The sequence below is a fragment of the Leptodactylus fuscus genome, chromosome 2 (genome assembly GCF_031893055.1).
Source record: "Leptodactylus fuscus isolate aLepFus1 chromosome 2, aLepFus1.hap2, whole genome shotgun sequence".
Classification (NCBI taxonomy): Eukaryota; Metazoa; Chordata; class Amphibia; order Anura; family Leptodactylidae; genus Leptodactylus; species Leptodactylus fuscus.
In genome coordinates, this window is record NC_134266.1 from 24885610 (window position 1) to 24910336 (window position 24727).

Genomic DNA, 24727 nt, shown 5'->3' on the forward strand with positions numbered 1-24727 from the left:
CTTTTTATCCCAGTAAATGACATGGCTTCGCGACTGTTATGAATTTATGTTCACATACTATATTACTCTGCTCTTGCAAGAGCTTATCTCAGCTTCTGATAAAGCCAGGTCTGTTATCTCTCTATGTAAACACTCAGCAAACCCTCAGCCCACTCTGTACATGCATTTGCCTATTATCTGATCTGCTCCAGGCAGTGCTCACACACTGGATGTGAAAACACCTTTAATCCAAATTCACAGTTTGCCACTTTTAAACATGCTGGGAAAAAGAAAATCTAATTTGTTGCAAAATTCTAAAACAACAGCTATGAACGTAGCCAGAAGTCACAGAGTTCTCCTCAAGCAAAGCTGAGGGGGAATCATCACGCCAACAACACGCTCATTATATGGTGTTCCAGCGAGCTGCTGAGATGCCGGAACAATCACAGGCATGGCATGAGGAACAAGTTCAGCAGCAGGACAGCTTAAGAGCTGTTCAAATGCCCAAGCAGGCAAACCATTGACAACAGCAATTCGCTGAATATAGGCAGATCATCAACACCAACAACACACAGATGAAGTCGCGGGCAGAGGCTAGTACCTATATATATATATATATATATATATATATATATGCCATACAGATCTCACCTATATATGTGCCATACAGATAATAGATTTTGACCATGCTTGTTGGCTCCTCTTCTGCACCCCTCCTACAGTACCTCATATCCTATTCTGTAGGGCCACTGTTAGGACCTCAGTTGTAGTCATAGTTGGGGAAAAAAAATACCAACTCAGACCTTGGCTCTACTAGCCATGTCTACACCCGGTTCCATATATCCGTATCTACCCAACCACATTATTAATTTCAGGACAGCCTGTAGTTTGGAGGAGATACTCAGATTTGGCTTTAATCCCGGGCCATGGCACTAGGTTTCTCGTAAACCAGGCATTGATGTATAGGGCGCTACCTTCCAACAGGTGGCACTAGAGCAAGCATTTCTTTTTCCATCCACTTTTTTAGTTTTGCATAATCTTTCCTCAAAAACATCATTATATTAAGGGATTGTCACTTAAGCAATTGTATAATCCATGATCTGAAGAGACTCTGGGCCGAAGCTTCACTATAAACACCGCCGCGAGATCAGTTCTAGTAGAATTCCTGCTTGGGTAGGATTCACGCCAAGCAAATAAATGGAAATGTAAATAAGGATTCTTCTTTGACACCGATCTGCAGGCGGCTACGACCAGAGAAAGAGAGGTCTTGCAAATAGAAACGTCTCTTTCCCACTTATAAAACAGATATCTTCTGCGTGACTGGGAGACGGCAAGACGATTTCACAGCCAGCAGCAATGCTGATCTCTATCAGTCCATGAAGTGTCATTACATCTTGGCTGAACCACAGAATAAAAATTCCAGGGTTTACAACTGCTTAAGAGAGAAGGCATCTTATAGGGAGCAGAAGTCTTAGGATTAAATCTCCTTAAATCCACCAAGCACAGTAGCAGAGCTCAACGTGGACAAACAGAAGCCACAAGCGGACAGAAGAACAGTAATGAAGATTCATCGGGGGCAGGGAGATGGCGGGTGGGCTTGTTTGGGAAAGTTTTATTTATGGAGAGTCAAAAAGTCTAAATTTGATAGGGGTAATTGGTTTGAGGGATGTCAACTTTTGATGACAAATTTTTCATCCCTTTAATGGCTCTAAAATATAAAAACACAAAAACAAAAAATGTTTGTTTTTTTTTTAAATGTAACATTTTGTGAATACAGACTAATGTGTCTCCATGGTTACAGACTACAAACAGACTTGGTGTAGTCTGATGAATGCACATTACTAATTAAAGGGGTCTCCCAACTCCTCATTGAGCGAGAGGCGGTGATGTATGGCTACTGCTCCACTCAATTCTATGACACTGATAGTCCACTGCAGTCCTCTGTGAGTTCCATAGAAGTAAATGGAGGGGTGGTATTGCGCATGCGCTACTGCTATATTTACAGAGAGAACTTAGGACGAAGTTTTGGTTCACCCTCAGTGTTTAGACACATATTAACAGAATGGAAATATTATTAGAAAACTATCTGAGGGCGGGTTCACATCTGCCCCCGATCTCCGTTTTAGCCAATCTGACCAATTTCCATCTTCTTCCCCGTGAAACTGAACAGGGGACGGAAACCCGGCATTCAGCTTTCAAACCCATTCAATTGAATGGGTTTGCATAGGTGACCGCCCATGTGTGGGGAAATCGTTTTTTTTAATCGGACATGCAGGACTTTGATTCCAGTTAAAAAAACAGTTTCCCCGCGGAGAGGCAAAGGATGCCCATGGGCGTTCACCTATGCAAACCCATTCAAGTGATTGGGTTTGAAAACTGACCGCCGAGTTTCCATCCCCTGTCCAGTTTCTCGGGGCAGAAGACGGAAACTTGTCAGATTGGCTAAACCGGAGACCGGCACAAATGTGAACCCGCCCTAACAAAAATTTAGCAGGAAAGCACTACCATCAGACTACATAGAGCGTCCTTGTAGTCTGCAACCATAACGACATATAAACTGTCCCAGGAGCTATATACAAATAACTGTAGGAAACATTTAATAAATATTATTTGCCTTTATTAATTAAAGGGGTTGTCCCGGGAAATTTATTTTACTTACATATGCTGGGATATTGGTACCGGACCTAGGAGTTCTACGCTGGTCCCAGCTTGGATTACGTGATCGGAAAAATCACCTGGTTTGGGGTCACTTCATTTCCTCTCATAGTTACCTGTCCTTTGGGGTCCGGCAGACTATAGTAAAGATGGTCCCCTGGAGTGCCAGACAGGGACCAGTGAGGCCCAGGCCGCAGATAGAGTCACACTGCTCCCTGTCTGGCACTCCAGGGGACCATTAACCCTACAAACCTTCAATTAGGATCCACCTTTGTCTCACTCTCTCCAATCCCATGACCTTGTGGGATATCTGGCTGCTCAATGTATGAGTGAGTATGTATGGTGTATGTATGGTGTATGTATGGAGTATGTATGGTGTATGTATGGTGTATGTATGGAGTATGTATGGTGTATGTATGGAGTATGTATGGTGTATGTATGGTGTATGTATGGAGTATGTATGGTGTATGTATGGTGTATGTATGGTGTATGTATGGAGTATGTATGGTGTATGTATGGTGTATGTATGGAGTATGTATGGTGTATGTATGGAGTATGTATGGTGTATGTATGGTGTATGTATGGTGTATGTATGGAGTATGTATGGTGTATGTATGGTGTATGTATGGTGTATGTATGGAGTATGTATGGAGTATGTATGGTGTATGTATGGTGTATGTATGGAGTATGTATGGTGTATGTATGGTGTATGTATGGTGTATGTATGGTGTATGGCTCAGTGTAACCCCTACATATGTTGCCTAAATAAGGCTGGCATGGTTGAGCACCGTTAACCCCTGATGAGTCAGGCTTGGTTTGTTTAACTCTTACCCTGACGAAACATACATGTCGGGTGGCATGCTCATATTGTTTTATCTCACTATTTCTGAGTGCACTATCGGGTTTCTCCTATAGGGTGGCCATAGTTATCGGGTGAGGTTCCGGTCAGACCAATAGTCAGGGTATTGGCTCTGAGTTAGGCATGTAGGGATTTGACAGCAATACCCTCTGTCTAATATTCCCACCTCTCATCTTCTATATCCCCCTCTACTCTGATTTATATACTGTATATGGCCTCTGCCTATTTGGTCAAACCCTTCTGAGTGGTCCAGTTCATTACTACAGGCGACCTCCATATCTTTTTACAACATCATCAGACTACGGTTTATTTTCTTGGAGGCCGCCGTGCCTGTGTAATATATACTATATACTGCTCCACTTGCTCCCTATCCCCGGTTGCTCCCTATCCCCGCACAGTATATTGGTATTTATATTTATTCATATTGGTATTTTAACTTATATTTATTAAAAGTTCTGTTTTCTATTCTTTTGATATCTATTCCAATTGGTGGCTTGCCTTTAATAGTGTGACTAGTCCTTGAGTGAACAGGTACCTCGGTATATATTGGATTTCATTCTCACTAAGGGCGCTACCAAAATGGCAAAGTGGACATACCCTTTAATCCAATTTCACTTATCATACGACTTTCCTCTCATCTGATATGTGATAACCTAGCACTGACCTGCAATATATAATCTCGCACCACCACCAGGAGTCCAGTCTATTAATATATGCCGCGCCTTACTCCAACTTTGTTAATTTTACATTTTTTTATTTTTTTTTTATTTTAGTAAACCAAACCCTTGCTCTATTAAACAGCAGTTATTTATAGTAATGAGAGGTTCCCATTAATAATCGGTAGACACGCCGGCGTTAGAGTGTGTTGTTACACCTCCCGGAACGCCGATGCATGATATGCTAAGGAGACTAATGGACTGTGAAGCCAAGAAAACAGAATGCTTACATACGGGAACCAAACTAAGCACTTTCTAAGTATCTCAACAACCTCACACTTGGGTCTTTTTTTAATTAACCTGAGTTTTTTCAATAACTTTTTGAAAAAAATGTATGTTTTGTTTTTATTTTTTATGGTAGGCAAAATATATATATATTTTTTTAATTTTGTTTATTTTTTTATATTTTTTTTTTTATTACTGTCCACTGAAGGACTAACCTTCTCCCCTCACTTCAGGTATGTTCACACTTTAAGGTTAAATCATGAAAATTGTGTCAAATTTTATATATAAGATTGGACCGTAACGAATTAAATTGTGAATGCCATTTTAAGATCAGGCTGTGATTTCTAGGTCATAAATCTTGGGATATTTTTACACTACATGACATATAAAAATTCAAAACTTTGTATATTATTACACATAAAATGGGCCAAACTTGTGTTTTTTCAACACTTTCAAAAAATTAATTTATACTTTTTTTTTTTTTTTACATCTGATATGTGATAAAATTGGTCTGAAAAATTTTTGGGAAATATCTTTATTTTTTTATTGTTTTTTCAACACTTTCAAAAAATTAATATATACTTTTTTTTTTTTTACATCTGATACGTGATAAGATTGGTCTGAAAATTTTTTGGGAAATACCTTTATTTTTTTATTGTGTTTTTTTCAACACTTTTAAAAAATTTATATATACTTTTTTACACCTGATATGTGATAAGATTGGTCTGAAAAATTTTTGGGAAATTTCTTTTTTTTTTTTTTTTATTTTGTTTCCATATTTTTTTTTTCCAGTAAGGGTATTTCTTTTTATTTAGTGTATGCTCACACTTTAGGCTCCAGTCATGAAAATAGTAGTAAACTAAAACTGGGCCATGTGAATACAATCTTGATATTGGTCTGGTATTTCTATGATAGAATAGAATTAGAATATTTCTATAATATATTACCGTAAACAGATTTTTTAAAAAATATATTAATAATAGAATCTCAAAAAATACATCTTATATATTATAAGAATATTGTATTATATAGAATATTAAAAAATATTGTAATATATTTTTTTTAAAAAAGAAAATGGTTGACCAAATTAAAAGTCAAATACATTTAAATCACCATGGAAATATTTATTTTTGACCATTGCTTTCTGTGTCGAATATAATACACATCCCACTCTGTCGTATTTAACATCACACTGAATTGTGACCAAAAATTTCAGCCTAAAAGTTTAGCAATTTTATTTGTGTGTTTTATTAGTATGACAGCGCCCCCATTCCTTAGTTATTTTTATGGGGGATTTTTTTTTTTTTTTTTTTTATCCTTTACCAGACTAAAAACTTCAGATTTCGTTTCGATTCTCCAAAGTTTGGATTAGTCACAAAAAAAAAAAAAAAAAAGATTAAAAGATTACATTGCAATTAAAACAATAAAAGTTATTAGGGCTAAAAAAAAATTATATATATATATATATATATATATATATATATATATATATATATATATATATATAAAAAAAAAAAACGTCAGCACATTTGTCAGCGGCCACCAAGCTTTATGAACATGTTTATTTTCTCTCGATACGCTTTCACAGCATGTAGAATACAATTTTGGCTTTAATAAGAGCCACTGACAAAAACAGCCTCCGGGTTAGATCTAAAAATATAAAAATCATTCATTTAAGGAACCCTGCAAATGTGGGGGATTACAGTATTTTACAAGCCGTGTCGAATGCGTACGTGGTACATCTGGTCTGGAGAGATAGAATTTAGGCGGAGGAGACGGCTTTGGTGATAAACGTTTCCCTATGTTAAAATAAACACCTCAGCACCTAATACTTCAGCGAGGTGGTTTGGTCCACAAGGCAGAGGCTAATGAGAGGACACAGACACCCCGCTGCTTACAAATTAGCACTTCATCAAAAGCCATTACAAAGAAGACCGAAGAAATTTTTTAAATTTTTTTTTCAGGTTTACATTAAAATTCTATTATATAAACATATTATTGAACTTTTTTTTTTTTTTTAAAAAAAACTTTATATATTTTTTTTTTTTAGTATCAAGAACACCTTCTTATTTCTGCGAGACGTTTCGGCCATCTAGCACCATCAATGGTAAAGGCTGAAACCTGAGACTTTTTGTGTCTTTTTGCTCTACGCTATTGTTATACAGTGAAACCTCCTCGAGAAGACCAAACATTAAAAAGTGTCTAGTATGGAAAACATAAAAATCCTTCACAGAAAATGTAGTCTGGGTAAAGGGGTGTTTTGATTTTTTTTTATGGAGGTGTTTTTGTGAGGTTTCACTGTACTTGTCTTTATTTTTGAAAAAAATTGCACATAAGAAATAAACTTATCATGGTCCCAATTCAAGGATGCAACAATGCAACATCTGTATCTGCACCTATGTATTCTTCCAATTCAATTCATAGGCAGAATGAAATTTTCTTCTGTTGCAAAATGATAAGTTCTGGAACGTCGACAGTCGATATGGGGTTGAATTAATTAATTAATTAATTAAATTAATTAAAAGTTGACTAACTTTCCTGTTTTTCTTCCAGTTTTGTTCATATAAATATTTGCTTCAATTTCCTATTATCGTTTGACCTGATGTCCCATAATCGTCTGTTTTTTGGTTAAAGACCTCATCGAATCAGCGCTGTCACCCTGAGCATTTTAGCGTTTTATTTATCCAAATCCGTTCAGCCATTCCAAAGATATAAGCTCTTTTAGTGTTGATGCAAATTGGGGTGTACTAGCCAAGTGGGCGGTAACACTGCATGACAAACATAAAACAGAGACCCCGCCCCCAGAGAATTCACAGCTTATAACTTTGGAACAGCTGAACGGATTTGGACAATTAAAACCCCCAAATGCTCAGGGTGACAGCGCCGATCAGATGAGGTAGGTAATTGAATGCCAAGATGGAAGTACCCCTTTAACCTTATTTAAAGGGTTCCTATCTTTCAAACAAATTTTTTTCTAACACGTCGGAATAGCCTTAAGAAAGGCTATTCTCCTCCGTGCCACTGTTTGCTTGAAATTCCGTTTTTTCTCAGTATGTAAATGAGTTCTTTCGCAGCACTGGGGGCGGGCCCCAGTGCTCAAACAGCACTAGGGGCGTCCCCAATACTGCGAGAGAACTCTCCAGCGCCGCCTTCATCTTCTGGAACGAGGTCTTCACCACGTCTTCTTCTGGCGGTGTCTTCTTACTTCTAGGCCTTGGACCTAGGGCATTAGTTTTTGTTTACACTTTCCAACTACTATGACACATGACTGAGGAAGACTATCATTGATCACAACACGTGTCTACACTTTCTGATGGGACCGACCATGACTGGCCGCCACAGTCAACACTTAGTGACAGAGTGCCGCAAATGAAACTGGCGACTGGTGGAAGAGTCATTGACACAGGGAAAACAAGGGCAAATGCCAAGCGCACACATTATCTCCTTCTTTTTTTTACTACTGTGGTTTTTGAGTCATCTTTTGTGCTTGTCCTTTTCTATAGTCATATATATTCTATAGTAAGCAGCTTATAAAAGTGAAGTCTATATCATTGCTAACAAACTTTTTTAGACTTTGTAAAAAGTAGTCAGCCTAGGGAAGAGATTCTTCTGGACTTTTTGCCATCCTTACCACTGGAGAATGGTATGGTCAGCCTATCCCTGATCCGAAATGGCTGCTCCTCAGTCCCAATAAATAACTTAGGTCTGGACGGTCTATTTAGTGCCCCCTCAAGTCCCCCAAATCTAATGACTATGGTGGAGGACAAATGGCCACTTTCCGGAGCCGCTTGACAACACCATATTCTTAAACACATCTGACAAATGATCTTGGTGCACCCATCCCATTACGGTTCCTTTCACCGGCCATTAAAATGGTCAAACACAATCCATAATGGGTGGTCGCTTATCAGGGGTCAGCGGCCACATGGGTTGTCTCTATGGTACATACACCCTTGGATTCTGGATATGTCTATTTTTGCCGGCACTGATACCAGAAATGGGAAGAAAATTAAGGAGCAAAAAACTTTGCAACTACAATGTGAGAACCTGACCGTAAATCATAGCCCTCACCCTACTCCCCCCCCCCCATTGTTATATATCACAACCAATGCAGCCAGATTTTGGGAACTCCTTTGGGGGATTGTGACTTTTCCTGTCCCCTTTCCTCCAACAGATGCTTGGAGCAGGAGAGCGCGGAGATTCTGCACATTCCTCCCACATTGATCCTTGCGAACCTGATCTGGTCGGCGCTCAATCACATGCATTCACAATGACATCAGCTACCACACAGGACTTTTAACACACACTAAGCAGGTGGCCACCAGCAGCTTCACCTCACATCTGGTATTGTCATCTGCAATAGGGTCGGGTCTGATGATGTCTTTTTTTTTTTTTTTAATCTGTAACATGGGCTCGCGCTTGAGAAAAGTCAAAACGAAAACATACGTTCCTTTCTACTCTGCCGACTGAAAAAGGTCATAAAAACAATAACAAAAATATACAAAAACAGGATTTTTTGGTTTAAAGATAAAAAAAACTGTTTTCCTATAAATTTGTGAAACGTTTTTGCGTGTTTCTATGTAAATTTACAGGATTCGATTGAACTGGTAATTTATAGATGTCATAATAACCTTATAGATGACAAAATATTACAAAAAAAAAACCATAATGACAGCCAAAAATAAAATGGCAATGAATTGTTATAGGAAACAGAACTTTCTGGGGCCACTTTTTTGTTCATCTAGGCAGGGGAGCCAGATGTTCTAGGGAACCTAAACATAGCAATTTTGTATCACCATATTCATAAAACCATAAATTTTTCTATTTTTCTATTGAAGTAGATGAGGGCTTGTTTTTTTTTTTGTTTTTTTTGTTGGACGGGGTATATTTTTCAATGACACCCTTCCCAGAACAAAACTTATTGGTTAAATTTTATTACGTTTTATGAGAATATAAAATAAAAATAGATGCATATAAGGTATAAATTTTAATCCAGACAAAAAAAACAGATGCCAGTCACCATACTGCATAATTGATGCAATAATTTTATACATAGCTCTATATATTTTATGTGTTTTGTTACATTTGTACCACACAAGTACTTGCCATGGACAATAACTGATTTTAGGTTGCTATGGTAAAGGAGCCTTAACTTTTCAAGTTTCTCTGTTGATTTAGCTTCATGGGGCTTGTTTTTTTGCTGTAACCTGTTGTGTTTTGTAATGACATATTTTCTTGGTACATATTATGGTCATATTTATTACTATTTGGGGGGGGGGGGATGGGAAAGAAGATTTCATTGCTGGGATGAAAGAAGATTTCATTGCTGTCTTTTCCATGAAAAAAAACAATACTGAAACTCTTTTGTTTGTATTCATAAATTTGGCAAACTTTAAAGTCAGTTTTCTCAACCTACGGAAGGATCTGATTATTAGATGAGAACCGTAATGTGAAAACAGCGTAAGGCTGCATTCACACGGGACAACGCGCCGCTCATTCTGACACGTAAACACGTGTCAGAGTGAGCGCTGTAAAACAGAATCCTGTTGACTTCAATGGGTGACCGTCTTACGCGCGATACACATTGAAATCAATGGGTTAAAAAGCCTCCCATTGATTTCAATGTGTAGATCGCGTAAGACGGCACCCATTGAAGTCAATGGGATTCTGTTTTACAGCGCTAACTCTGACACGTAAACAAGTGTCAGAATCAGCGGTGCATTACTCCGTGTGAACGCAGCCCAACACTTTAGAATACTTATGATTTTAGCTATAGTCAAAGAAAGGAAAAAAACGGCCATTTGATGTTTTTGTAACGGTCGTCACGCAGTCGTGTTTAGAACAAATTTCAATGTGTCTAATCACATGTCCGTTTTTAGATGGTGTGTTCTAATAGAAAGTCAAAAAATACAACTTGTGCTATGTCGTCCTTTTTTACTGAAGTCTTCAAGGGATCCATCAAAAGGTCCCAGACATATCTAAAACGGCCATAAACAGACCCTTCTGTCCACTGTCATAGCCGATATTCTCCACAATAGTGTGAATATAACCTCAGTGTTCAATAATAAACTGACCGGCGCCTTGGTTAGACCCTTGGCTGCCCCATTGCTGCATACAATTGTTCGCTGTTATTGGCCGTTTCCAGCGATGGACAGGTTGTCTACACTGGGACTTTTGCAACATTATTACCTCATTTTCCTTTTATGTTCTACTTTTTACAGAGAACACAGATCCGTAGTCACTGGTATTGGCTACGAGAAGTTCGATGTGCTCATAGTCAGTGATTCATTACTATGGTAATATGAAATATGCTTCAGAAACCCCAAAAATATCATATTCAGCACGCTCAGCGGGAACGGTAAGGTGCTGAAATATAATCGTATAAATAACCAGAGGAAATCATTGTGGTAGCCTTCAGGTGCCTACCTATGACACAGAGCATTAGGCTCGCAACATGTCTGAAAAACATACAAGCACATTGGGATATGACCTTACAAGGCAGAAACTGAGATTCCAATGTTAGTCAGCTCTCCTGACATGTCTGGCTTAGTAAATACATGTATCCTATGAAATAATTCCGGAGCATCTTTTCTTGGAACTCTGCATTGTGCGGTTCCTCTGTTACTCCTCCTGGAAGAGTATGAATAAACGGATAATGGGCATTACCATTTCCCTTCACTACAGGGGTTGCTATCCAAGCTCACAGTCTGGGGCATCTGAAAATATATTAACTTGTGACAAAAAGAAAATTGGTACTTACAAGGTGCACCATATGTAGACTTGACAATTTTGGAAACTGATCATCAGGGAGATTGCAAAAAGTGATGAAAAAGGTTTTAGCTTCATACCCAAGAGAATTTCAGAACCCGGAACCCAGATAATACAGGAGAACCCTTCATCATACCCAGAACGAATACAGACCTCCTGAACTAATGCCGACCCCAAAATAAAGGCAGATCCCACATAAGAGAAACTAAAGAAATTCAGACCTCATCCCAGAACCTCTAAAGGAATACAGACCCCATCCCAGAACCACTAAAGGAATACAGACCCCATCCCAGAACCTCTAATACAGACCACCATCCCAGAACCCCTAAAGAAATGCAGGCCGCATCCCAGAACCCCTAAAGAAATTCAGACCCCATCCCAGAACCCATATAGAAATACAGACCCCATCCCCAAACCTCTACAGAAATACAGACCCCATCCCAGAACCCCTAAAGAAATACAGACCCCATCCCCGAACCTCTACAGAAATACAGACCCCATCCCAGAACCCCTAAAGAAATACAGCCCCATCCCCGAACCTCTACAGAAATACAGACCCCATCCCAGAACCCCTAAAGAAATATAGACCCCCATCCCAGAACCCCTATAGAAATACAGACCCCATCCCAGAACCCCTAAAGAAATACAGACCCCATCCCAGAACCCCTAAAGAAATACAATCCCCAGATTCCTTTATAAAAATACATTGAACAGATCCTCCTTAATAGAGACCCCAGACCCAAGCCTCCTTTACATGGGCCCCAAACCAAAACCCATTGATGAAAATCTAAGAACAGACCTCTTATTAATACAGACCCCAGACCACGGCATCAGGACATTATCTTGACTCAAAAACAGTGAGGAGACGGTGAAAAATGCAGACAGGTGAACATAAGGCGCTATTCACATGAACGAGTTTCAACAGGCCATCAAAAAAATGAGGCATGTCCTATTTTTGCTCTTTCATGTACCCCTCAATAGGGGAAATAGGTGCCCCATGGATTCAAAATGGCCACAAAAAATGTCCCTTTGTCACGGCTGTTTGGCATAACCAGGGCAAAGTTCTCATCTACGGTGGAGTCTAAATCGCATAATATTACCTTAGCCTGATTTTTTTGTCTGGCAATTTTGGATAAATAGAACAGACTCCATTATAGTCAATGGGTTCTCTCCGGCTCTGTTAGTGTCCCCAATTTCGTCATTCCTTTGATGGACCAGAACAACGGACAACCGGCACTAGTGTGAACCTGGGGCAAAGGGTAATTAGAGTGTAATGTTAAAAAGATATGCCACCTGTGAGATACTACCGCTATTCAGGGAGCCAGGGAGATTGATTAAAGGGATTCTACCATTAAAAACCTTTTTTTTTCTAGGTAACAAGTCGGAATAGCCTTTAGAAAGGCTATTCGTCTCCTACCTTTGGAAGTGATCTCCGGCGCGCCGTTCGTTGGAACTACCGGTTTGTACCGGTATGCTAATTAGTTCTCTCGCAGCGATGGGGGCGGGCCCCAGTGCAGGAGATGCGATGGGGGCGTCCCCATTGCTGCTCGAAAACCGACTCCAGCGCCGCCTCTGTCTTCTTCTGCATCCGCCCCTACCTTCTTCGGCTTAACGTCGGACGCCTGCGCAGTACGCTTTGTTCGGCGAAGTTCGCCGAACGTACTGCGTATGCCCGCGGCCATAGTGCCGACACCGCAATTTTGCGCATGCGCAGTACGTTCGGCGAACTTCACCGAACAAAGCGTACTGCGCAGGCGCCCGATGTCAAGCCAACGAAGGAGGGGGAGGATGCAGAAGAAGACAGAGTCGGCGCTGGAGTCGGTTTTTGAGCAGCAATGGGGACGCCCCCATCGCATCTCCTGCGCTGGGGCCCGCCCCCATCGCTGCGAGAGAACTAATTAGCATACCGGTACAAACCGGTATTTTGAACGGCGCGGCGCAGAGCACTTCCAAAGGTAGGAGACGAATAGCCTTTCTAAAGGCTATTCTGACGTGTTACCTAGAAAAAATAGTTTTTTAATGGTAGAATCCCTTTAATTTTTTTTTTAATTTTTTTTTTTTTTTACAGATGTTTTTAAAACTTTCAGAAGAGTCTAAACATATGTTACACATTACTGTGCCATTTATTGCCTAAATCAATACTAACTTTTACTTGTCCTGTTTTCTCTAACGAATACCAAAAACATCTAATCTTACTATGCAAAAAATATTTCTATTATATCAGAAAAAAAAGTTGGTTGCCCATGGTAACCACTCTTCATTGCCTTGTATGTTTTTTTTTTTTAAATGAAGCAGAGTTCCGATTGGATGCCGTAGACAACAGGGCTTCTTGTTCTCCGAGACCTTGTTTACGAGGCCCTGGACTTTTTTTTTTTTTTTTTTTTAAATAAGGGTTAAAAAAAAAAAAAAAAAAAGAGTTATTAATAAGGGTTAAAAAAAAAAAAATTAAAAAAAAAAAAGAGAGAAATCCGTCCTTACAAAAATCCCACAGACTCCAAATCAGCATGAGGGGAAATGAAATGTTCCTTTTACAATTAAAAGGACACTTGAGCCTCAAGGATATGAGGTGTTATGACTGAAAACTTCAAGTGAATACAAAATAAGATTGTTAAAATATTTGCACTCCCGGTATAATTGGAAGAAAATTAGGCCGCGGGGACCGAGAGCAACCAGAGGGGAAAGGATTCTGATATTTTTAACGCGTTTATGGGGGGTCAGTGTCAGCTAATTCTGAGCAGGGAGCTGGATTTTCGAGACAATCATTTGATTATCTGAAAACAAAATTAACCCGTGGCCTTTGACCCTCCGCGGATTAAAAGTCAAACACAAATTAACCTGTTTCAAATGAAATAAGTAACTCAGCTCCGTGACCCTGACTACCTAAATCAGGCATTTTCCTACTTTCGCAAATTTCTCGAAAATTAAATTTTGAAAAACTTTTTGGATTTTAGAGTGGCTGTTTTAAAATAAAAATGATTTTTTGAAAAGTAGGGGGCAACGGATAGGGCTGCCAGGGAATGGGGTCAAACTTTTTGAAAGGCATCAACAAAAAAAATCTGAGTGGTTATTTAACAATTTGGCAGATTTTCCACTCAAAAAATTGGGTAGGAACCAAAACATTCCTGGGGGTGATTTCTGATGAGTAAAACTAATTAAAAAGGGTATCCATGGAGTCAGTGAGTACTTTGTCCCTTGAGGGCTTTTAGAGCCCAATTACACGGAGGAAAATGACGTTGATTCCGGCGCTAATCTGTGCAGAATCGGCGCGGGATCGGTGCCAGAATCTGCACGGTATAAAAGCCTCCCCATAGAAAAATTTGCCTCTATGGGGAGGCCTTTATACCGCACGGATTCTGGTGCGGAATCTGCACAGAATCAGCACGGGATCGGCGCCAGAATCTGCGCGGTAAAAAAGCCTCCCCATAGAAAAATTTGCCTCTATGGGGAGGCTTTTTTACCGCGCGGATTCTGGCGCCGATCCTGTGCTGATTCTGCGCCAGAATCGACGCCCCTTTCCTCTGTGTGAATGGAGCCTTAGGTGGCAAATCCAGGGAAAAAAACTAGCCTACTAGTCGCTCAGTCTCCTCTCCCATGTTCACAGATAGCCCCTTAGCACAGGTAAAATATCCATGACCATGGGAGAGGAGGTGGAGCTTCTGGTTCCAATCACATGACCTGTGGACAGAACCAACTAGAAACCCCCAAATTTGCCACCTAATATCCCCAGAGGAACGAAGTATTCACAGACTCCCGGGGTGACCCTTTTAAGGAAGATACATAGGAGACTATAGAAGTACAAATATTAAAAAATTCCGCAAAATTTTTTAAAAATGTTGCCTCCATTATAGTCCTCACATAGGTCACCTCCCATTTTTCCTGAGTTCGGACATATTAGTCTAGTTATACAAAGATACATCCCCTGAAATGCCGAATTGAAAAATAAATTTGTCACCCAAATCTCTATCAAAGCTGCCCCTTGTAGGGGCAATAATGGATACTACAATATATGACCCAAAAACAGTTGAAAATAATATTTGACAATAGAGGACGACTCAAGGATGTATTTTTACTAGATATTTTATGTATTTTGCAGAAAACTGACAGTAACACAGAAGCACATGGACCATTTGACCTTTAGGGCAACGCCCACGGGGCCATGCCTGGAAGGTGCCACCGCATTATACAAGGGATAAGGGATCATGTAATGTAATTGAGTTACTGAAATCAAATGTATCAAGGCTATGGGTAGGTGGTGAGGAGCCCGTGAAATAATGCCCGAGGGGGCCCCTGTGTGGTGCACAGGATCACATGCCGCTCTCTCTTTTGTACACACAAGTGGAGACGCTTTGCTGTCAATACAGCAATTAAGGGGTGAATTGTGAGGGCATTACTTATGCAGTCAGCCCCGAGGCAGTGCGTTCCAGGTCCTGGCAGTTCTACTTGTACCAAGTCTTCTCACTTTTCATGATTTTTCAAAGCCCAGAAATGAAGGAAAAGCATTCATCCAGCAATTCCATGCACTGGATTATGAATACATTACAAGGCGTAAGAAAACAGGCCGCGGTTCATCCACACCTGCAGAGCGTAATGCATAAACATAGGTGTGTCTGCATAGTAAAGGGCAACCTGTCCCCAAGGTCACACCCCCAGATGGATTTTTTTATTACAATTTTGTGAGACAAGTTGTATTTTTTTTTTGGTTTAATTTTGAGGAATATAAAAGCAGTTCTAGGTCATTGGCCGTCTCAGCGATGACTGTGAAATACAATTATTTCATAAACTAGAACATGTAGTAGAATATTTTTACATTTTTTGGGATAAAAAGTCAATTTTTGAGACTGTATGAGAGCTACAACTTTTATTTTTCACCAGTGTAGCTCTGTAGGGGCTTGTTTTTTACAAGATGAGTTTTAGTTTTAACTTCTATCATTTGGGGTTACATGTAATTTATGGACAACTTTTTTTTTGAGGGGGGAATGGACAAAAATAGCAGAATAGCAGCAACACTCCTCGAATTCAGGGGGAATAAAATTACTGTGATTTTTCCTGAATTCCTATATAAAAGACATAATATTAATATTCACATAACACATGATTTAATCACTTTATTTTGAAGACGGACTTGGAAATTTTTTTCGACGACTCTGACCCGATAGCTCTAGATTTTTCAAGGTTGATTCATGGACTTAATACAATGATATATTGAGAGCGCAGGGGACAATTTTTGACGGTATGGAAACTTTTCTTACACCATACCCCTGTTATGATTGTGACACGCCCCCTTTTGTAATTTGGGCACAAAATGTACCGGCCATATCGCTTTTTTGAGTGCCCATATCATATATAACTTGCCAGGCGTCTGGCAGATAAGGAGCCAGGCTCGGGACATTAACCCATTATTTTGGGACACCGAGAGGTCACCCCTTTTTGTAGGAGCCTCCCATGATCTACGGATCCATTCTCGTTGATGGCCCTATGTACACTACTGTACATGGTGCAACAAAATATGGAGCAGGTCTTATTCCTGTCATTTTTTGTGGCTCTTGTCATGTCTATCCATAGACTCCTTGGAAAATATTTTCTGCTCACGGATACAATTTGTGTGCTGTCCGCTCTGTTTTCCATCCATGGACCCATATGTGGCTACTTTCATGTGCATGAACCCTAAAAGGATTATAAGTTAGTTTTTCTATGAACATATGTCAACAGCTGTGTTCCAAGTCTGAGTGCAGTCCAAGCCTACATGAACTAGACTCAAATGGCCCCAAAGTAGTGAAATGGGCCATACACACTTCACTGTCCACGTGATAAAAATTGCAGTAAGTCCCATTCTGGTCTATTTTTCCAGAGCTGCTGACCCCATGTCAAGGTGAATTCCTAAATCTTTTCAAATTGCACACTTACAACACATAGAACAGCTTTACGTTTGTTTTTGTTATCATCCATGGTATCTAAATCCCAAAATTTGGTGTGACCTTTCCCCTTTGGAGGAGGAGTCCTGGAAGTGATGATACGGCCCCTACAGATATAGCCCTGATCTCAACATCATCCAGTCTGTCTGGGGTGACACGAAGAGGCAGATGGATTGAGCAAGTCTACATAAGATCTGTGTTTAGTTCTCCAAAATGGTGAGAAGAACCTCCCTGCCTATTTCTGCCAAAAACTGTCAGCAGAAGATCTGATGGAAGGCGAAGATCAAAGGTCACACCGAATATTGATGGGATTTACATTTCTATTTTCTTCATTCACTTTCATGTAATTTATCGACAAAACTAAACTATTAACTTTTCGATTTTGAAAACTTTTTTACTTTGCGAGATTTTTTTCCGTACAATGGCCTAAACTTTTGCCCAGCACTGTACCTACAGGAACATCTACCTTTTTTATAGACTGTAATACCGATGGTCCAAAAGTTTGGAGCAAATGGGACTCTATAATATAAAATAGTGGGGAGAATTTATGGTTGTTAGCTTTGTTATTTTGGGAGGGGTAGAATTTTTTTAAAAAAATGTTTTTCTAGTTGATAAGTAAAAGAAAATGATATATAATACAATATATATCTTAAAGATAACAGATAGGAAACGATCCCAACAAAATTACCCTTACGTGCAAAATTTCCCCAAGTCGTCCGCCCACTCTCACCGGCCAAATTCCACCACTATGGAAGCTTTCATCTCCTCGTGCTACAGAAATGTTAGCACCAAGACAATGACAAACGGCTGCCTTCAGACACCCGGAGCTATTAGGAGCGTGTCATGTTCATATTAGTCATCAGTTTAGTGACCGCTCGTAATGATGTGTCAAATTGCAAATCCTCGCCAGAGAAAGAGAGGTAGTTTTCTGGTACCTTGCCGACTCTTACAACTCCACGCTCAACAACCAAGCCAAAAACATTCTATCGACCATCTACCGACATAGGAAATCTATATCGTATATATACATGAGTATGAAAAAACTGCAAAAGAGAAAAGAAAAAAAACGGGATGGAATTAATTTAATGGCTGAATGAGCTCACAGTAGAGAAACAGCCGGAGTCTAATAAGAGTCGGTGTGTATATGTTTCCACCCGGACTGGTAAGATGCCAGTCAAGGCTTCGAGTCAAACAACAGGTGGAAGCGATTAGTCCTGTCATAGAAAGTTTGAAAAATGGATTCTAGGCCCGGCCTGACTAAATTGAATTTGACAGTGTTGTCCTAAAGATTCAGAGCCGGGGAGGAAAAAAAATCTATAGTTTAATTTGGAATCCCTTGATTATTCATTAGATCTCCAGATGGTCTTTGTTGATGTTTTACATATTAATATATATGTTGTATTATTGTTGGCAAGATCTGACTTGTTCTGTGGTCAGGATCTGCATAGGCTTCTAAGTGTCCTCATTAGAGCTGCGGAAAGGATAGACGGAGGGGAGGAAAGGCAGAATTTTTATGATCTCGAAAGTGGCCAAGCTGTGCCTCCGAAGATTGTATCGGGGGCTCTCACTCTCGATCAGTGGTGGTAGAAAAACTAGATGTTTGTTTTGGTTGGTACAATGGGCAAAAAGTTTCTAATGGTTCCCCAAGTTGCCTTTAAAAAATGGAATTGACTCTTTCAAAGTGTCTTAAAAGAGAACTTGTCACCAGCTCTGAAAAGCCCAAAGACATACCTCATCTGATCAAGGGCTGAGGAAAGTTTTGATTAAGGTCTAAATTTTCCAGTCTTAAAGGGAGTTTGTCATCAGGTCAGAAAAACCCAGTGACATCCATCATCTGATTGGTGCTTTCACCCTGAGCATTTTGAGGTATTGTTTATCCAAATCCATTCAGCCATTCCATAGATACGAGCCCTTTTAGTGTTTATGTAATTTAGGGTCTACTAGAAAGGTGGGCGGATTCTCTAGGGGCGGGGTCTCTGCGCTGTAGGTCATGCAATCCCCGCCCACTTTGCATCAAGGCTAAAAGGGCCTATATCTTTGGAATGGGTGAACGGATTTGGATAAACAAAACACCAAAATGCTCAGGGTGACAGCGCTCATATGACTAGAAGTACTTAAACTGAAATAAGCGCAAAGTCGCTATCTCAGAGTCTGCTATGGCGCCAGTAACTGCTTCACCACATTCAGTAGTTAATAAGTTTAGGTCATGGAAGGCTACCGTAATAACTAATGCGGTTTCCACTTTATTCCCCATTTATAACACACCTTTGGTTTCGAGGTGATGCACATTCAATACACCCCCTACCCTTTCCATCAGTGATCACAAACTACACCTCAACTATGTGAGAAGTTTGGGCCCCAAGGCTGGTGGGCCCACCGCAGCTGCCATGTTTACTATCTCCATAGTTATGCCCATCCACAGGAAACTTCTAAGTTTTTAAAACAGGATTCCTCTCCTCTCGTATCAGGTTGGGCTACCAGTGTAGTAAGAAAGAAGGTATTGGACTATAGGGACCCCATGGAAGGTCATCAAACTTCAATCACCCCTTACCCTGGGAGGAACTTTCTCCTGTGTTCACTGTCGTCCACTACCAGTTAGTACATACTGAGATCTCTGTCCTGGTATTTTCCCTATAATACTGCCCCCTAGGGTCAATAATGTTGGAATTACTTCGGAACAAATATAAACATAAAACTCTGAAGGACAAAGGTCCCGCTTTCGTCTCTTCTTTATTCTTCACAATATCCAAAAACATTTTTCAAAAGAGGTCAAATTTCTCAAGTGTATTCAAGACGACGGAAAGATGAGAAAGAGATGGAGGAAAATGTCCTACTTAAAAAGCAATTGTCAAGCCAGATCCAAACCCTGCATTTATTAACCCAGCAGAGATACACTACTCTAACCAATCCATTATCCCCTGAACCCCCGAGACCTCCAGGAGAACCGGCCAATCATCTCGCAGACAGACAATAGAGCCGTGTAGCACTACAAATATCATTCCTAACGCATGTTAAGATGTACAAAATATACCGACATAATAAATACATGAACACTACAATTTGTGTCCAAATGTCAAGATTTGAAGCACCATGACTAGAAGCCGGGACGAAGTGATACAGAACACAATTGTTTATATGATTTATGCTGACCAGATAAGCTATCCGTCCCGGCCCCCATGTTCTCAATAGCAAGAGCAGAATAAGACACCGCCAGACACCTCATCTCCCTTGAGAAGCAAATACAACATGCATAACCCTTCTTTCTCCCCATCAAGGGAAAGTTTGAAGACCACCATACACAACAGGTGGCTGTTTGGTCCAAAAAAAATCAACAGGTTCAACCAATCTCCATGTAATATATGTTACCTAGTCAATAACTTTTCAGACAACTTAGTCTCAGTTAATGGATCATGTGATTCTGGACCAAATTTAAAAATGTTGCTGTTTTCTGCCTAAAAAAGCCTCTCTAAAATTCCTGCCACTAGGTGTCTCCCTCCTTCCTAATTTGCTGTTCATTCCCTGTTACTAAGGTAAATCCATCTATAGAAACCAACAAGCTCAAGACAGAGTACAGGAAGGGGAGAGTGGCAGGTCTCTCTTCACAGCCTATACATGTTTACACAGTGAGTGTAAGGAGAGTCAATCTACTTCTGATTAACTACTTGTGTTACTGCTTATGAGATGTTATTCATAAATAGCAGCAGCTTTCCTTATTATAGTCAGATTTAATTTTTCTGCGTCAGGGATCTTTATAGATGCATCATAACCTGGATTTGCAGCTGTGTCCCTGGATCCCCTATATTATTGTCGCTTAGGTTTTTCTCAGTTATTTTATTATTTATTACAGCATTCGGCCAATCAACGCTGGTTCTGCCAAAGGAGGCAGAGTCTAAGATCGGTTCACAGCAGTCTCCATTGTGGTCCGATCTCAGGTATAGCAGAGTTGACACAGCTCTGCTACAACTGAGATGAAGCAGAGATGGCCATGCACTGAGCTCTGCCACATCTGAGATGCAGCAGGGTTCAGCGCATAGTCAGCTCTGCTGCATCTCAGATGTAGCAGGGTTCAGCGCACAATCAGCTCTGCTGCATCTCAGGTGCAGCAGGGTTCAGTGCACAGTCAGCTCTGCTGCATCTCAGGTGTAGCAGAGCTGTGTCAACTCTGCTATACCTGAGATCGGACCACAATGGAGACTGCTGTGGACCAATCTTAGACTCTGCCTCCTCACAAGACAAGCCTCCGGCAGAACCAGCGTTGATTGGCCGAATGCTGTACTCTGTATGGCAACGCTGGTCAATGCATTCCTATGGGAAAAAGTCAGTTCCCGCATTATTATTGGCGTAATACAGGGACTTTGGCTTGTTAGATAATCCCAGACATGCCTCCCCTGCTGTCTCAGTTGCATTCCAGAGGTTGTGTCCTCATTTGCTGAGGTGTCATAGTGGACTTGGTGACTCTCCTGAGTCGAAGAGTGGTTTTCCCTGAAATGAAGCTTTTTTCCCCATAGACTATAATGGGGTTTGATATTTGTTTCGAATAGTCGAATATTGAGGGGCTATTCGAAACGAATATTGAATATCTAATATTTCACTGTTCGTTCATCTCTACAGCTGACTGCTGGGAGGAGGTCTTATCTGGATAGCATTCAGATATGGTATAAAGTAGATCCTTCTCGATATATGACAGTATACATTGAACTTTCCGAAGAACAGCAGATGAAAATCCATGACAATGATTAATGTTATCGGCGGTAGGTCTGGTGAAGGTGTAGAAGAGACTCACTCATGAGGACACCTGTCTACAGTCAACAGTAGCAGCAGGTAAAATGGGCCTACACCCTGTAGACTACCCAAACCCATCTGTAAATGTTCAACAGGACTCTCCATGAAACCACAGATTTTGGTCAATATGCTCTGTAACCAATGGTCCTCTTTAGTTCAACACAATCGCCCATTTTGAGAAATGTAGGGAACAAAAAAATAGTTGACCTTGTCCATGGGCCCTACTGCGTTCACGATATGGTATACTCCTATACTAAGGGTAAAGTAACACGTATGTTCATCATACAAGAAGAAGAATATTTGACAGAACTCTACTGTAGGATGAACTTACCCATCGAGAAGATTGAATGTGGAGGTGGTGACTTCCGAAAACAATACAACTTTACCAAGTTTTTCAGTTTGGAGATTCTCCCGATATTTGTCCAGGTTGAAGTCCTCAGACTCGAAGTCTTCTTCTCCAGTGATGAGTGGAGCTAGAGATGGAGTGATGTCCTCATCATGCTGGGGGGAGTGACAGATTTTCAGAGACATCTTGCTAGATTTTATCAGATCATTTTTGTTTTTCCTTGATTTAATCCACTGCAGAACATCGGGGTAGTCCTCCTGTACGAGAGACACAAACACAACTTATCACGGGTGAAGATGTCTTATTACCTAATGTGAAGATAAGAGCATTAGGTCAATTTTCATTTCTTCATCATAGTCAAGACCTCTACTTGCAGTTAATGAATGAGAGCACTCTCACATACAGAGTCACTCTGTACATAGCTCGTTCTACTCTCAGATGATACTCTTGTATCCGGTCTAGACAATGCTCTGTGAGTAAAACAGCTTGGACTCCAGACTGATACATTGTGACAAACCAGCAGAGAGATTTGTGCAGCTGCTTCTGATGTGCTGAGATCACAGAGCATTGTCTAGACAGCGTACAATGGTCTCCACTTCTTCCGAGCAGAGAGCAGGACTAGCTACGTACAGGGTTATTTTACATACAAACAAGCTCCCACTTACTGACAGAAAGGAGAGGTCTTAAATATAGGTGAGTTTGGTGTCTACATGTTCCCCGGGTCCTTCTGTCTCCCCTTTCCCTCTTTTCTCTTTCTTTTGCATCTGTTCTACTCTCTCTTTACCTGTTTCGGACTTACGCGTCTATTTATACAATTGTTATTACGTTGTTACCACCACTGTCTGCATTCTGTATTGTGCACAGATTTTGTTCTGTTATGAAAACTCAATAAAATTTAATTACATCTAAAAAATGGTGAAGAACTGAAAGAAAGTACCGTATATACTCGAGTATAAGCCGAGGCCCCTAATTTTACCACAAAAAACTGTGAAAACGTATTGACTCGAGTATAAACCTTGGGGGGAAATGCAGCAGCTACTGGAAAATTTCAAAAATTTAAATGGTTGGAGTTTTTGGGTGCAGTAGTTGCTGGGAAAGGGGAGGGGGTGTTTTGGTTTTCTGTCTGCCCCTTCCCTGAGCTTGAGGACTGTTTTTTTCCCCCACTTGGAATTCAGCCTGGCTGAATATAGGGAATCTGCAGTGCTCCTATTAACCCCTTCCCACAGAACAGGAGCACTGCAGATCCCCTATATTCAGTAGACCGGGCACTTTCAGACACAGGGAGACCTAATATGTATGTGTGTCACAGTCATTTTCTGCTTTTGGATGTATTCAAGGGAAAGGAGGGATTTACAACTAAATATTTTTTGCTGACTCGAGTATAAGCCGAGGGGGGGGGGGGGGGGGCTTTTTCAGCACAAAAACTGTGCTGAAAAATTCGGCTTATACTCGAGTATATACAGTATATCAGGAAGTTGTAGAATGCTTTATTTAGATACTCATTAGGCCTTATTAAACCTGAAAACCCCCTCTAAAGAGAGTCTATCAAAGAACCAGTATATCACCTCAGCCCTGCAGATAGATAGGTTAGTGTCACCAGAGCCAGCATATCACCCCAGCCCTGCATATACATAGGTTAGTGTCACCAGAACCGGTATATCACCCTGGCCCTGCAGGTAGATAGGTTAGTGTCACCAGAACCAGCATATTACCCCAGCCCTGCAGATAGATAGGTTAGTGTTACCAGAACCAGCATATCACCCCAGCCCTGCAGATAGATAGGTTAGTGTCACCAGATCCAGCATATCACCCCAGCCCTGCAGATAGATAGGTTAGTGTCACCAGACCCAGGATATCACCCCAGCCCTGCAGATAGATAGGTTAGTGTCCCCAGAACCAGCATATCACCCCAGCCCTGCAGATAGATAGGTTAGTGTCACCAGAACCAGTATATCACCCCATCCCTGCAGATAGATAGGTTACTGTCACCAGATCCAGCATATCACCCCAGCCCTGCAGATAGATAGGTTAGTGTCACCAGACCCCAGTATATCACCCCAGCCCTGCAGATAGCTAGGTTACTGTCACCAGAACCAGTATATCACCCCAGCCCTGCAGATAGATAGGTTACTGTCACCAGATCCAGCATATCACCCCAGCCCTGCAGATAGATAGGTTAGTGTCACCAGACCCCAGTATATCACCCCAGCCCTGCAGATAGCTAGGTTACTGTCACCAAAACCAGCATATCACCCCAGCCCTGCAGATAGATAGGTTAGTGTCACCAGAACCAGTATATCACCCCAGCCCTGCAGATATATAGGTTACTGTCACCAGAACCAGCATATCACCCCAGCCCTGCAGATAGATAGGTTAGTGTCACCAGAACCAGTATATCACCCCAGCCCTGCAGATATATAGGTTACTGTCACCAGAATCCAACAGAGTCTTTCTCTTATGAATCCCTGTCTCCATTACTGAGACA

General features: G+C 40.7%; 1 protein-coding gene across 2 annotated transcripts in view; it reads right to left on the reverse strand.

Moving 5' to 3' along the window:
• HLCS (holocarboxylase synthetase) overlaps positions 1–24727 on the reverse strand; it is a 143336-nt gene that overhangs the window by 56447 nt on the left and 62162 nt on the right. For both annotated transcript variants that reach the window (XM_075263463.1, XM_075263464.1), the window contains one exon: positions 22228–22499. In XM_075263463.1, coding sequence (XP_075119564.1) covers positions 22228–22499 — 272 coding nt within the window. The remainder of the gene's footprint in view (positions 1–22227; positions 22500–24727) is intronic.